Source organism: Schistocerca piceifrons, chromosome 2 (assembly GCF_021461385.2).
Source record: "Schistocerca piceifrons isolate TAMUIC-IGC-003096 chromosome 2, iqSchPice1.1, whole genome shotgun sequence".
NCBI classification, from domain to species: domain Eukaryota; kingdom Metazoa; phylum Arthropoda; class Insecta; order Orthoptera; family Acrididae; genus Schistocerca; species Schistocerca piceifrons.
In genome coordinates, this window is record NC_060139.1 from 102,012,750 (window position 1) to 102,028,206 (window position 15,457).

General features: G+C 40.5%; 1 protein-coding gene across 5 annotated transcripts in view; it reads left to right on the plus strand.

The window, feature by feature from the left end:
• The window catches only part of LOC124773095 (endoplasmic reticulum-Golgi intermediate compartment protein 2), an 85,590-nt gene that overhangs the window by 53,382 nt on the left and 16,751 nt on the right, over positions 1–15,457 (plus strand). For all 5 annotated transcript variants that reach the window (XM_047249372.1, XM_047249375.1, XM_047249374.1 and 2 more), the window contains exon 5: positions 7,693–7,943. In XM_047249372.1, coding sequence (XP_047105328.1) covers positions 7,693–7,943 — 251 coding nt within the window. The remainder of the gene's footprint in view (positions 1–7,692; positions 7,944–15,457) is intronic.

Sequence of the window (15,457 nt, forward strand, 5' to 3'; positions counted from 1 at the left end):
TTGTAGTAGGGTTAGGCAATAACATTTTTATGCATTTTGTGTCAATGAATGAAATATCTGGAACTACAGGCATCACAAATTTGTTCTCTAGTTTCAAATTTTTCCTAAGAAATGTAACTTCGCATTCGGATGACTCTCCTGCAATTGAAAGAATTTTTCCTACATAATATATTTTCTTTTTTGGCTCAAACTCTACTAAAACAAAGTCACCCACTTTGGGTGAGTGCAGTAAGTTTTCAAAGTTAACCATTTCCGGTTTTGGAATCAGTTGTGTCTGATCAAAGGTCTCATCATCTGAAGAATCTTGCAAAATTAATTCACTTTTGTCAGCATCAGTTTCATCAACTAGTAATAAAGCTTGCTTTGCTTTAGGTCCCATAATGTCTTTTCATTTCCTTTTCATTCCTTTCTGGTGTGTCAGTTGCAATCATTGTTCTTCCTTTAGGCCGTCGGTGACTGCAACTTTTTCTTGGTTTTGTCTTTGGGGAACATCATATGTCTTCTGGAGAGAGATAAGACACTGGTGCAGATTTTCCATGTGATTCTGAAGAACTGGATGCTATAGACTGTGCTTCACTTTCATCATGTGATGGGTGTCCCACATCAGTTTCAGGTTTAAGGTCTTTTTCGGGTGATATGTGTGTTTCCAAGCTTTCATTTAGAGATCTGTCAGTAACAGAGGATGGAAGAAAATCATCCTCATTGAACACATAGTGATCTAAAGGAAATATTCCTGTCTTCTTAAATCCAGCAATGATATTGACAGGAGGCATTCCTCGGGGATATGCTATCCCCACACAGTGAGCAACATTATAAATTGAAAATGTTTCACCTGGTTGAAACACCATCCATGTATCTGCAGCAGCATCATAAAATGTATTGAAAGGTTTCATGACACTGACATCAAGAGGCACCCATTTATTGGGGCAATGAGGTGGAATTGCCAGAATTGTTATCCCATTCTCTTTGCACAGATCTATTGCCTCTATTGAGAGATGGCTCTCATGATTATCCATCAGTAACAAAGATGGATTTGCTTTTGAGCTGGCAGAGAACTTGATGAAGTGATGAATGAACTTCACAAAACATTCTGAGTTCATCCTTTAACGGTAAGACCTAATGTGCCAGCAGGTGCTCCTAATGTCATATGATCTTTAAAATTCACATGTGGAAATATCGTGACAGGGGGTAGGCTGATACTGAGAGCATTTATAATACAACATGTCATAACCAGTGTTTCACATTCTGCACTGGTTGCTTGGTTAACTTGTTTCATACCCTTAAAGGCCAAAATCTTCTATGACTTCTGCACCGTTGTTGTTCCAGTTTCATCTAGATTGAAAATACGTGATCCATTAGTAAAATTTGGATGATGTTTGATTACTTCTTCCAGTTTATCAAAGAAATTTGACACATTAAATTTATTAAAGCCTGTAGGTCTAGGTAAGCTGCATCTTTCCGGGGTTCGAAGAGACAGTTGAGAGAATCTTTGTCGAAAACCTTTCATCCAGTCGATAGATGCTTTCTCACTTTCAGTCCAGATTTGGGGTAAAACAATGTTATTTTTTATACCTGATTCATAAGCTAAGGTACGGCACTCGTTCATAGTAAGTCCATAAAACATTTTAGAACACACAACTAGATATTCACACAAACTAAGCTCCAATTCTGCTGCAAAACTGCGGTTCACTGAACAGTTAGGACACATGTTTGAAGTGTTATCCTCACGATATTTCTTAACGTGTCGACTAACTGTTTGAAAGGATAAGCCTTTCAACTTAGATGCACTCCTGATGTTCATTTTATTTGCGGTCACCAGCATGACAGCTTCTGTCATTGTAGCTTCTGAAAACCTTCCTATTTCCGTATCAGTCTTCTTTCTCGTGGGCATATCTCACTGTACCCTCATTATTCATGTCTCACTGTTCCCAGTCGCAAACTTTTTTCAAAATGGCTCCAAACACATTCAGCTTAAAGTAACATTTCAATGAAGGGGATTAATATGTCTTGGAAAAACCATAGTTTTGAGTGACTAATGAAATGATTTGAAAATACCAGTGGTATACTCAGAAACCAGCTACGTAAATTTAGTAAAAAGATACTTTTCTTACCTCTGAGCACAAATATACCAACAATGAAATCACAACAAGAAAGTCAAGTACGAAACATGGAAATCCATAGACTAAATAATAATGGTTACCACATTCACAGTAGGTACCAACAACTGAAACAAAAATTCCAGAGATAAAACTAATGTCTCACTGTTCCCACTCTTCCGCTACTCTGCTATCCGAGCAACTGCTTTGTGTAGTGCACACTTGACTCATCAGTGGGAGTCCTAAAATTCCTCACCCAATAATGTAGGTCCAGACAGTTACATCTACATGGATACTCTGCCTGGCAGAGGGTTCATCGAACCACCGTCACAATTCTGTGTTATTCCAGTGTCGTATAGTGCGCGGAAAGAACGAACACCAATATCTTTCTGTACAAGCTCTGATTTCCCTTATTTTATTGTGGTGGTCGTTTCTCTCTATGTAGGTCAGTGTCGGCAAAATATTTTCACATTCGGAGGAGAAGTTGGTGATTGGAATTTCGTAGAAGTTTCCATCGCAATGAAAAACATCTTTCTTTTAATGATGTCCAGCCCAAATCCTGTATCATTTCAGTGACACTCTCTCCCATATTTCGCGATAAAGCAAAACGTGCTGCCCCTCTTTGAACTTTTTCCATGTACTCCGTTAGTCTTATCTGGTAATGATCCCAAACCGCACAGCAGTATTCTAAAAGAGGACGGACAAGCATAGCGTAGGTAGTCTCCTTAGTAGATCTGTTACATTTTCTAAGTGTCCTGCCAATAAAACACAGTCTTTGGTTAGCCTTCCCCACAACATTTTCTGTGTGTTCCTTCCAATTTGAGTTGTCCATAATTGTATTTCCTAGGTATTTAGTTGAATTTATGGCCTTTATATTTGACTGATTTATCGTGTAACCAAAGTTTAAAGGATTCCTTTTAGCACTCATGTGGATGACCTCACACTTTTCATTATTTAAGGTCAACTGCAAATTTTCGCACCATTCAGATATCTTTTCTAAATTGTTTTGCAGTTTGTTTTGATCTTCTGATGACTATATTAGTCAATAAACGACAGTGTCATCTGCAAAAAGCCTACGACGGCTGCTCAGATTGTCTCCCAAATCGTTTATATAGATAAGGAACAGCAAAGGGCCTGTAACTCTACCTTGGGGAATGCCAGTAATCACTTCTGTTTTACTCGATTACTGTACGTCATTTACTACGAACTGTGACCTCTCTGACCGGAAGTCACAGATCCAGTCACATAACTGAGAAGATATTCCATAAGCATACAATTTCACTATAAGCCGCTTACAGCCAGAACCATCACAGAGTTGACGAAACCTTTGGTTGAGACCCTCCACTGGGTTACAAATCAAAGGAGCTCTGCTTGCAACTTGCACGCAAAACCAGCAGCCTTCACCACCTCTGCCAGCTGCCTGTGTGAACTGAGGATGGCCTCAGAACCCATGCAGCGGGCGTCATTGGTGACAATGTGAGCCATAACTTGCAGATGACTGCACCCTGCATGCTTGATAGCCGCCTGCAAACCCACCACTTCCACATCTTGGATGAGGCCCTCCGTCAGTCATACCCGAGTGCACATTGGCTGTCTTCCAGCCCTGAATGCTATCTTCCTAAGGGGCTACATAACATGTCTAATGTTGGAGCTCCCGATAACTAGCAAACCACTAACCAAGAGTGCCTGCTTGGACCCTGCTGAAGGAATGGCCACCTCTTCACTCACAAGGCATACAACCAGCCTCCACATTGGCCCTCCACCTGACCGGCATGAATGCATTACTATCCGCCACTCACCCTGCTGTAAGGATGGATCCACTGCATTGGGTACCCAAGGAGGTGCCTTGGCAGCAGAGCCCTTGGGTGAAACAGGCAACACCTGAGGTGTCCCATGCGGCAAGTCAGATTTTCTGCCACTGCTACAACGCTACAGCAGCCTGAGGGCACATTCAGTTGTTTGCAAACTGTGGCCAGCTCCTTCTGCATCCGCACACAGCATCCACACACACATCCTAACCATAATGAAGGTGCCTGTTAGCTCTGTAGATAGTGAATGCCACACTTCTTGCAAACTTGGTCTTTGCAATGGAAACAAGTAGCATGCACCTGTGGTTCACTGTTGTCTCCTTGTAAGATGAAACCATCATTTCAGTAGCATATGCGTGTACATAACCAAGGGCACCCATACCTGGGGGCAAAGGGGCCCATGCGTGCCCTCTAGCTCTCTGGGAAATGAAAAAATATCATGTATTCAGGTGTTTTTCTTACAAGAAAATGATTTAAAAGTTGGCATTATGCAGGTTTTTATCAGGGTCCGAATTGGAACTTTTTAATGGCTATTTGCAAGTCGCCATTCATATTCCAAAATATTAAAAATACTCCAAACCCCCAGGTCTAGCACTTCCCCCCCCTCCTCTCCCCCCCCCCTTCCACGCACACGTGCACACAGCACGCGCGCGCGCACACACACACACACACACACACACACACACACACACAACTATCTATGGGCGCCCTGTTTTGCACAGAAAGGTCTGGATGAAAGTGCCTCCACATAAGATTCTACTACTCCGGGTGTTAAAACTTTGGCAGGAGATGATGAATATGATATTCATAGAAGCATCATGATATCTCAGCACTGCCATCTATCTGGAAACCATAGTGCTTTTCTTCAGTAGTATACACTGGGAAAGTCTACATTCACACAAAGGGCGGCCCGCCCTTAAGGACCAGGGAGGTGTGGCCCACCAGAAATTTTGTGGTATAATTTTATTCAATGTACTTTTCCAATATTATATCAACCAGTTTGAGTATGACATGACTTTGATGTAGTACGAGTGACAGAGACCAGAGGTAATTTGGCTCAGTTAACATTGCTCCATTGAGACACTGTGTTACTCTGAGCTGCTGGCAGGAGACCAGGACTTACCACTACTCCTCAGCGTATCCTTCCACAGTGCCAAATGTCTTTTCCTTTCATCACCCAACTTGTCCAGCACCAGGGCCAGTGTCTGGTGGTCCATACTCCCTCCACACTCCCGGCTTATAAGACTGCAGTCACAGTGATGTGAAAAAGCAGTTTCCCTTCCTCCACTTCACCCCTTGCTGTAGCATAGTTTAGGGCTAGCTTGGGTGGGCCTGCAGGATGGAGCACTTCATGTGTACCCCTGTTTCTCCGCACTCCAGTGGATCCTGCCGCATCTCTACTCTCCTTGCCGACCTGTCCACTTGTCTACAAAAAGTTTGTTGTCAGCTACTAGAGTGGACCCATAACTCTCCCCCCCCCCCCCCCCCCCTTTCCCCAGAAAACTACCTTACTGAAATTTTTTCTACACAGATAAAAGAAATTTGTAAGGTAAGTGTAGTAAAAATGAAGCATTATTGAAAAGTATTACTTAAATATTGCACACGGCAAATTTAATGTGTCATCGTAATAAACAGATTACATATTGTACAGACTGTCTAAAAGAATTGAAAGTAAAACAAAATCTATTTTATTGTTTGTGGCAGCTACTGTACATTAATTTTATCATAATAAAGACCAGATTTTATTTGTATCTATTAAATTATTAGCAGTGTATGAACCATTAACAGGAAATGAAAAAAGGGCTATATTTAAGTTTTGAGAACATATTCTTTACCAAGAATTGTGTTCTTATAATTTTACTTTCCGTTTTCTTGTTTTGAGTGCAGCAAATTGACTGATAATGTCAATCAAGTCAAATTTAGCAGCTGTGTTGTATTCAGTTGACAAGAGAGCTGAATTTGGCAGTCTGCTTCACCTATACTCAACCAAAAGTAGTTTCCTTATCGTCTTTAAATTGCTGAAACTGCATTGAAATTGTCATAAATATCTTCAAAGCTATTTTGTTGTTTGGATAAGACTCTCATAACTGATACATTGGCAGGGGGAGGGCGGAGGATTCAAAGTATCCAAATAGGAATCTGTGTCAGTGCTTGTTATCAGCTATTTCTTCTGGAATTTGAAAGCAGTTATTTCGTTAACTAGCTCTGCTATATTAATATTCCTGTTATATTTGGAACAAAATGTGCTGCATATTTTTTAAAGTGAGATTATAGCTCTCATTTAATGCTTTCCCAGGAAGAAATTATACTGAGATGAAATGGTTAGTTATATGTGAGATCTGTTTCTATTTTCACGTATTATTCTATCAGATGTTTTGGGAGAGTCAGGCTTAAACAGTTCCACTCCGGTCCTTAGCTGGAAAAAATTGGCAAAAACAGAAGTTTTAGGTTAAACGGCATATTACTTGTTTCCTGGCCCAGTGGTCAGATTTTGAGATCTTACAATATTTTAGCGAAGTACCAGCAAAAATTCCATTGTTGGACATGAGCTAACTGTTTTCGCAGTAGCTGTATGAGTTAAGCACACCGTTGACACACAACCCAAGTGACATATGTTCAGTTCTGCATTCCTTCCTGCCCCTCCCTCTCTACCTCCTCCCCCCCCCCCCCTCTCTCTCTCTCTCTCTCTTCTCCCATGTCATTCGCCAATGGGAAATGTTGCAAACAGCAAACAGGGCCAGCTCTCAGTAGTGTTCCATATTATGGAACTGTGTGATGGAAACTCACATTTTCTTACAAGTATTTTGAAATGAATAAACTAGGTTGTTCCCTAAAAGTGCCCTTTAATTTATTAAGTTGGAAGAGAAGCTAGAAATCTATCAGTTACCACACATCAACTAACTACAATACTACATACACATAGTACAAAAAGAGTTCATTTAAGTGCATGCTTTATTATTAGCTACAGTATTTTGTGGATTAGGCCTATATTTATAACTGTAGAATTACCATATTTACTATTTTGTACTGTTTTTAAGCAGTAGGTTATAACGGAAGGTTATGTAACAGACAATTCAGTTATAAAGTTTATTGCCTTTTTATATGAGCACCAGCTGCCACTACTTTACACAAATCAAAACAAGTTTGTTATAATTTTTTCAAGCTCAACAAAGACTCATCTGCCAAACGAACAATCCATCTTTGGCCTGTCATCAAGTGTACATTTTTGCATGCCCATTGCAACAGAAAAAACTATTTGTAATGCAGTATTTTTTTTAAAATTTTGCCACATTACAGGATTTTCTTACCATATCAAATTGTTATCTGCATTTACGCTTAAGCTGTGCCCTTTGAGGAATAGGGCAGAGTTAACGGCTGTAAACGTCTAAATGTTGAATATTGATAATATTGAATACCTGTAATATGTTTGTAAATTGTTAGCTTTGACTGTGAACTGACTCCAGAAAGCCTAGTATTAAGAATGCACTGTGATTGTTGCTGCTTGTGCCATTTTTGGGTACTTATATTACTTGAATACTTCAATAATTCACCAGACATTTTTAATTAAGTATGTATTGCATTCATATTGTTTAGTTGTCTTCATAAATTGATGTTGAGTGAATTAAGCCTGATTATTACACAATTCCAGGTTTGCCTCAGAAAGAATGTCTGTGTATGAAATCTCTTTCAATGGGCTTGCATTTTGCTTTAAGTTCAGATATTTAGCTGCTACATTTGTGTGTAAATATGCTGATATCGATTTATTTACTCATTCTTTTTACTTTCAGGAATGTTCTCCCATCAGGACCTCCAAATGCATGTAGAGTATTTGGTAGCCTAGTGCTGAATAAAGTAGCTGGCAATTTCCATATTACTGCTGGCCGTTCACTTTCCTTACCTCGTGGGCATGTTCACATTTCAGCTTTTGTCTCGGATGCTGCATACAATTTTTCTCACCGTATTAATCGTTTCTCATTTGGGGATCCCAGTCCCGGAATAGTTCATCCCCTGGAAGGAGATGAAAAGATCACTGAGCAGAGTGAGTATACTTAACTTTTGAAATTTTTATTTCAGTTTCCGAAACTTAGCAAGATTATTAGAGAATGAAAGCTGAGCCATAAAAAAATCTTTTTCTTAAGAAATGAGAATATTAATCAGGCTGTGTCAGCAGCAGATGTTGTCAGCCAAGTTTGATTCCATCAGAACAGTTGTGTGCAACAACTGTGGTGTATTTCAAGAAAGGAAAAGGAATTCAGAAATCAGTCACAAATCCAATCTGTATTGTATTGCAGATCTAGACTTCAGCTATTGAATAGTTATCCTCCAGCTATTGAATAGCTATCCTCAGTGCTAAAAAATACAAGCAATTATACAGAAATGAGTAATTGAAAGATGTAACCTAAAACCACATTTCATGATAGTAGTGACAACATATTAAGTAACGTACTGTTTAGACCGAGTCAAGCTTGTGACGACATATGTTACTATACAACCTTAACTTGTACTTAGCCAGATTCTAACTGAGGCTGTTGCTCACAGAGCAGTTCAAGCAGCCACAGCTTAAGTCATATGGCTAGAGCAATGGCCTCTATACCACTGACATCAATGCAAAATTACTTGCTCAATTTTTTTGTGTAACATTTATATTAAAATTAAAAAATGAAAACCAAGAAACCTGTATTACAATTAAATACTTTTGGGCTAAAGGAGATCTCTGACCAAAAAGCAGGAGCATTGAGTTATCAATAGGCGCACACAAAAGAAAGAAAACTTGCTAGCTTTCGCAGTTATCTTTTGTCATGCTAGAGTAAAACACACACACACACACACAAAATCACCCACCTATGTCCCTTCATGGTGCCAGCTGGATTAACAGTGACAGTGCTGCATTTTGGCAGGTAGACCAGTTGTGGCTGTAGTGGTGGGTGGGGTGGGTGGGTAGGTAGAGGGAGAGGATGGTGTGCGGCAGGGAGAGGCACTGTGAGAGGGTGGCTAGCAGCTGGGAGAGAGGCAGCTGGTTTGTCATCGAGGAATGTGAGAGAGGAGGGTGGCAGGTGTATGATCTCAGCACATAATGCATGATTGTAAGGGCCAGCGGGAAGCAGTACAAACTAAAGGCAACATGGGGATGTGAATTGGGAGAGAGCAACAGGACAGAAGAAGGGGAAGCTGTTGGGTGAAGGATATGGGGACAGCGGGTTACTTGAGATTGCAGCTGAGACACTTCTGGGGGTGGAGGATTGTTTTAAGGACAACTCCCATCTGTGTAATTCAGAGAAGCTGATAATGGAGGGAAGGATCTAGATGGCCCGGGTTGTGAGCATTCATTGAAATTGAGCATGTTGTACTCAGCTACATATTGTACCACCAGGTGGTCAACTTTGGTTTTGGCAGCTGTTTAGCAGTGGTCATTCATCCTGGTGGACAGCTGGTTGGTAGTCATACCAACACAAAAAGCACTGCTGTTTGCTTTCACAGTTGGCCAGACTGAGGGACAGAATAAGCCTGTGATGGGACTAGAGTAGGAGGCACTGGGCGGGTGGATTGGGCAGGTTTTTCTCCATGATCTAGCACTGTGAGCGGCAGTGGCATACGGATGGACTAGGATGTTGAGGAGGTTGGATGGGCGATGGAAACCACTTTAAGAGTAGTAGGAAGGATCTTGGCTAGGATGTCCTTCATTTCGGGCACAATAAGAGATAATCACACCTCTAGTGAAGTATTGTTCCAGTCCAGGATGATACTGTGTGATTGGGTGATGGAGGAGGGAGGCACTCCCATGTAACTGATTTTTGGGCATGGTGGGAGGATTGGAGATGTGTGAGGATATGGCACCCAAAATCTGTTTGTGAACTGGGTATTTGGAGGTACTGCCGGTTTGTGAAGACCTTTGTGAGGCTTCCAACATACTGTACAAAGGAGTTTTCATCACTGCTGATAAGTCATCGATGGGTGGCTAGGCTGTATGGGAGGGAATTTTTGGTGTGGAAGGGATCGCCAAAATGCAGTAATGTTGGGTGTTAGTGGGTTTAGTGTGGACAGATGTGTGGATGGAGCCATCAGAGAGACGGAAGCCAACGTCCAGGAAGGTGACACATTGGGTAGAGGAGGACCAGGTGAAATGGATCAGATGGAATCGTTAAGGTTGTGAAGGGATGACGGTAAGGTGTCTTGGTCCTGAGTCCAGATCATGGTGGTATAATCAAAGAATCTGAATCAGACAAGGGACTGGGAGTTTTGGGAAGCTATGAAGGTTTCCTTGGGATGGTCCATAAACAGGTTGGCATAGAAAGGTGTCATGAGGGTTCCCAAGCTGTGCCATGGATTTGTTTGTGTGCCTTCCTGTCAAAGGAAAAGTAGTTGGGCAGGATATATTGGGCAAGGCATATAAGGGATGAGGTGGTGGGTTTGGAGTCTGGAGGCTGTTGGAAGAGAGAGTGTTTGATTGCGTCAAGGTGACGGGCATGGTGTACAAAACCACATTATCTCCTTCAAAATACTCTCCATTGCAACTAATACATTTGTCCCATTGGCTCTTCCACTGTTCGAAACATTTTGTGTAGTAATCTTTAGAAATGGCTGACAGCTCCTCACTTGGCTTTTTTTCTTGACTTTTTCAGTGTTGTCAAATTTGTGCTCTGTCATGCCCTTTTTCATGTGTGAAAATAAGAAAAAGTCACTCGGAGCCAGGTCAGGCAAGTAAGCTACATGGAACAGCAGAACCATGCCATTTTTAGCCAAAAACTGTCTAACACAGATGGCTGTATATGCATGTGTGTTGTCGTGTTGGAAGAACCAATCTCCTGTCTGCCCAAATCTTCCATTAAAATTCGCTTAACCAAGCTCCAAGATAAGCCACTAATCTCTGACAGTTGATCAGTTGTCTGTCGACGGTTTGTGAGCGCAACTTCTCGAAATTTTTCAATATTATCATTGATTCGGGCAGTTGATGGATGTCCAGAATGAGGTTTTTCATTAGTCGACATGTCGCCATTTTTAAATCGAACAAACCACTTGTACACTTTTTTTTCCCATAGCATCATCTTGGTAAGCTGTTTCCAAAATTAAAACAGTTTCAGCAGCATTTTTACTGAGTAGAAAACAAAATTTCACAATGTTCACTTAAACTTGCCATCATAAAAAACGAAAAAAGAATAGAACAGCGCTAACAAAAACAATCACTGCAGATGAACAGAACAAGCCAAGCAGACTATACAGGCAGTACTGAACTAGCAATGAGTTTCGCTGTACACGCCTACTGGCAGAAATGCATACCACACAAATTCTGCCCATGGCAGTGGTATTCCAGCCTCTTCTTCTTCGTCTTCTTCTTTTTTTGTATGGGGAGGTGGCATCAGCAATGATGACTAGGGATTCGAGAGGTAAAGGGGTGCATATGGTGGTGAGTCGTGAAAGAAGTGCCACTGCTCTGATTATATCTCATGCTGCCCTAAAGTGAGGGACATCCTGTACAAGATCTCTCCTACCCTGCCTGAAGTGGTCTAGTCCATTCCATCGCAGGCTTATCATACCCTATCAGAGGGCAGGTCACCTGTGAAAGCAGCCATGTCATATACCAAATCTCCTGCAAATACTGACAGTTTTTTATGTCAGTATAACTAGCAGCCAACTGTCCACCAGGGCGAATGGCCACTGCGAAACTGTTACCATAACCACAGTTGACCATCTGGTGGCACAACATGGAGCTGAGCACATGTTCAGTTTGAATGACTGCTTCACAACCAGAGCCATTTGGGTCCTTCCTTCCACTACCAGTTTCTTGGGACTATGCAGATGGGAGTTATCCTTACAACATATCCTCTGATTCCATAATTGTCCTGGTCCCAATCCCAGGTAAACCACTGATCCCGCACCTTAACCCAACCATTTCCCCTTTCTCCATCTTCTCATACCTCCCAATTCATATCCCCACATCACCTTCAGCGTGTGCCACTCCTGACTAGCCTCCACAATCATGCATGATGATGTGCTGTACCCACATTCCTGCCACTCCTCCCTCCAGCATTCCTAGCCAGAAAACCGCCTTGCCTCCTCCTGAGCTGCTAGCTACCCATTACCAGTCCCTCTCACTCCCTGCTAGCTCCCTCTCCCTCTACCCACCCCATCCGACACTACCGCCCCCCCCCCTCCCCACCCCCCCCACAACCAGTCCACGTGAGAAAATACAGCAGGAAAATACAGCATTGGCACTGTTAGTCCAGCCAGCAGCAGGTAGTGGCATAGGTCTCCAAAAGCTAGCAAGTTTCCTTTCTTTTGTGTGTGTGTGCCCATCTGCTTTTTGGTGAGTGGTCTCTTTTATTCCAAAACTATTCCCATTCTAAAGAACTTTTCACATTTATTGCAATTAAAACTTTTGGCATAAAGCAAATATGTATTACAATATTACATATCACATTGAACAATGGAAAATCCAGGATGGAATGTAACAATATTAGAGAATGAAAGTTGCTACTCACCATATAGAGGAGATGCTGAGTCACAATAGGCAAAACAAAAAAATTCGTTACTCACTGTCCTCACCCATCCAGCCCCCTCCCTGTTCCCATTTCAGCACTACACAGCCATCATTTCACTGCCACACGTAGTCGTTTAATTTGTTTTAACATCTCTCCTTTCCACTACTTACCCCTTCCCCCCCCCCCCCCCCCTCGCCCTCCCCACCTTCTCTCCTGTCCTCTGTCTAAATTACAGCACTCCACTGTCCACCACCCCCACCATACTATCCCTCCCCCTCCCCACCCCAGCCTCCTCCTTATCCTCACCCAGTCACCACTCCCATCATGCACTGGTGCTGCTGCTTGCAGTGTGGTTTCAGTTGTCTGAGACTGCAGAGGTATGTGCAAGTTGCGTTTGCATGTGTGTGTGTGTGTGTGTGTTGTGTGTGTGTGTGTGTGTGTGTGTGTGTCTATTGTTGACCAAAGGCCTTAATGGCCAAAAGCTATAATTGTGTGAATCTTTTTGTTGTGCCTATCACAATTCCGCATCTCCGCTGTATGGTGAGTAGCAACTTTCCTTCTCTAATATTGTTACATATCACATTGAATTAGTGAAAAAATTGACCCACTGAATAAATATGAAAAACAACTTCAAATACTGTAGGACAGTTTTTCATGAAAACTATACCTTGATAAAAACCTAGAGTAACCAACCATACTAATTGATAATCATTATAGTTTGGTCTCTTAAAAATACCTATCTCAGTCAAGTTGATCATTATATGAATTGCAGTGCTTTAGCTGCAGGGAAGGAAAGGTGTGACAAATTGCTTTATACCTGAACTTCTAAGAGATCAGTACAAATTGTGAGAACAAAATTTATTATTATGTGAGTATGTTGTTTGTCCTCTAATTTTTTGCTATTATCATACTTGTTAATGTTTTAATGTTAATTTCACCTGATACATTTTCAATCAATCTCTCAGAAATTTAGGTATACGGCAGTTTGTGCACACCATTTCTGCAGCTAAAGCTGCTCTATCCATACAGTTTTATTACAATAATTAAGCTTGGTATTTTTAACAGTTGACACTGAAATGGTAACCTTTGAGTATAACTGGTTACTCTAGGCTTTTATTGTGGTATAATTTTCATGAAAAAAATGTTTTATGGTATTTTAAATTGTTTTTACACATTTGTTCAGTGGGTCAATTTTTCCACTAATTCAACATTATCTCTAATATTACAACATGTATTTGCTTTGTGCCAAAATTGTTAGTTGTAGTAAAGGTTACTTGCTTTTAGTTTTTTAATTTAATATCAATTTCATATAAAAAATTAATGGGTAATTTTAGTTGATGATAGTGGTATAGATGGTGTTGCTCTACCCATATTGTGTAAGCAGTGCCTGTTTGTACTGGTGTATACACAATAGCTTCAGTTAAAATCTGACTATGTACATGTGAAAGTCATATAGTATCATGTGTTGTCACAAGATTGACAAGTCTATATGACTGAGTTTAAATGGTACATTAACTAATATGTTGTCACTGCTATTGTAAACTGTGATTTTAGTTTGCATCTTTTAATTACTGATTCTAATATAATACTGTATCTTGGTTTTTAGCACTGAGGATAGCTTAAATCTAGATCGTCAGCAAAATACAGATTGAATCTGTGACTGATTGCTGAATTCCTCCTCCTTTTTTTTTTTTTTTTTTTTTTTTTTTTTTGAGATGTTGTCAAGTTAAGCTTTCCATTCAGCAAACATTTTATATTTCATCATTTCCAAATATCTCAGTAAGTATCACCATGCAAGGTGGCATAGTGGTTAAGGCAATGGTGTATATTCAGAGAAGAATCCTGATTCAATTCTCCATTTAGCCACTTGCTTTTAGGCTCCTGTAGTTTCCCTAAACCGTTTAAGGCAAATGCACTTATGCTTTCTTACAAAAAGCTTTGTTAGATTTGTTACTCCATAATTGTTTGGTTTAATGATGTGTTCCATCTCTAATGATCTTATTGTCTTGATAATCCTTCCGTTCCTAGGGTAGTATCAGTGCAGTGTTGAAGGAAAGTCTTTACTGTGGACGTGCGATAAAACTAATAAATTGCATGAACAATGTATAAATTTTGTATAAACCAGTAATTAAAGGAAACAACAAGTTTACTGTTACCAGTCACTGTTTATTTATCTCCACGACGCATTTCAAAGTTTTAAACCTCCATCATCAGGTGGATTTACATTTGTTAGTATGATGTGTGTGTGGTGTGTGTGTGTGTGTGTGTGTGTGTGTGTGTGTGTGTGTGTGTGTGTGAAGATGTTTTGTCAAAAGAAACCATGCTCCGAAATAGTGTTTTGTTTCTCCACTAGACAGTGCCACAAGTTCCTCCAAAAAAAAAAAAATTGTAACACAACACACACACAAATGTCATAGTAACAAATGTAAATCCAGCTGGTGATGGAGGTTTAAACCTTTGAAACGCATTGCAGAGATAAATAAACAGTGACTGGTAACAATAAACTTGTTGTTTCATTTAACGTCAATAACAGTCACAGTAAAGCCTAACCTAAAATGTTCGCATTTAAAGATAAACCAGTAAAATACTCAAAAACATTGAATGTTATATACAAAAGCCAAATGAGATTTATGGTCAATCCACAGAAGACTTTTTTTGGAAGATTTTACAAGAAAAGCCTTCAGTAACCACCGTGACAAAATCATAATATAAGGGCTGTTCAAAAAGTATCCAACTTTTATTTATAAAAACAGTCTTTATTCAGATACAGTTGTTGGACGCTAGCATGTTCAGAAATCTCCTTGAGCTTCTACACATCTCTCCCAATGGTGCTGTCACTGCTGGAAGCATTGCTGGAAAGTCTCTTTTGGTATAGTGTGTAGCTACTCTATCAAAATGCTGCTTATTTTCTTCCCTATCCTGAAATATGGTCCCTTTCAGAGTCTCTTCCAGTTTAAGGTAAAGCCAGAAGTCACTTGATGCTAGGTCAGGGGAATGGAGGGGTCAGTAAACCATAGCCATGTCATGTTTGACCAAAAAGCTCTAAATTAATTGAGAACTGTGTGCAGGTGCATTA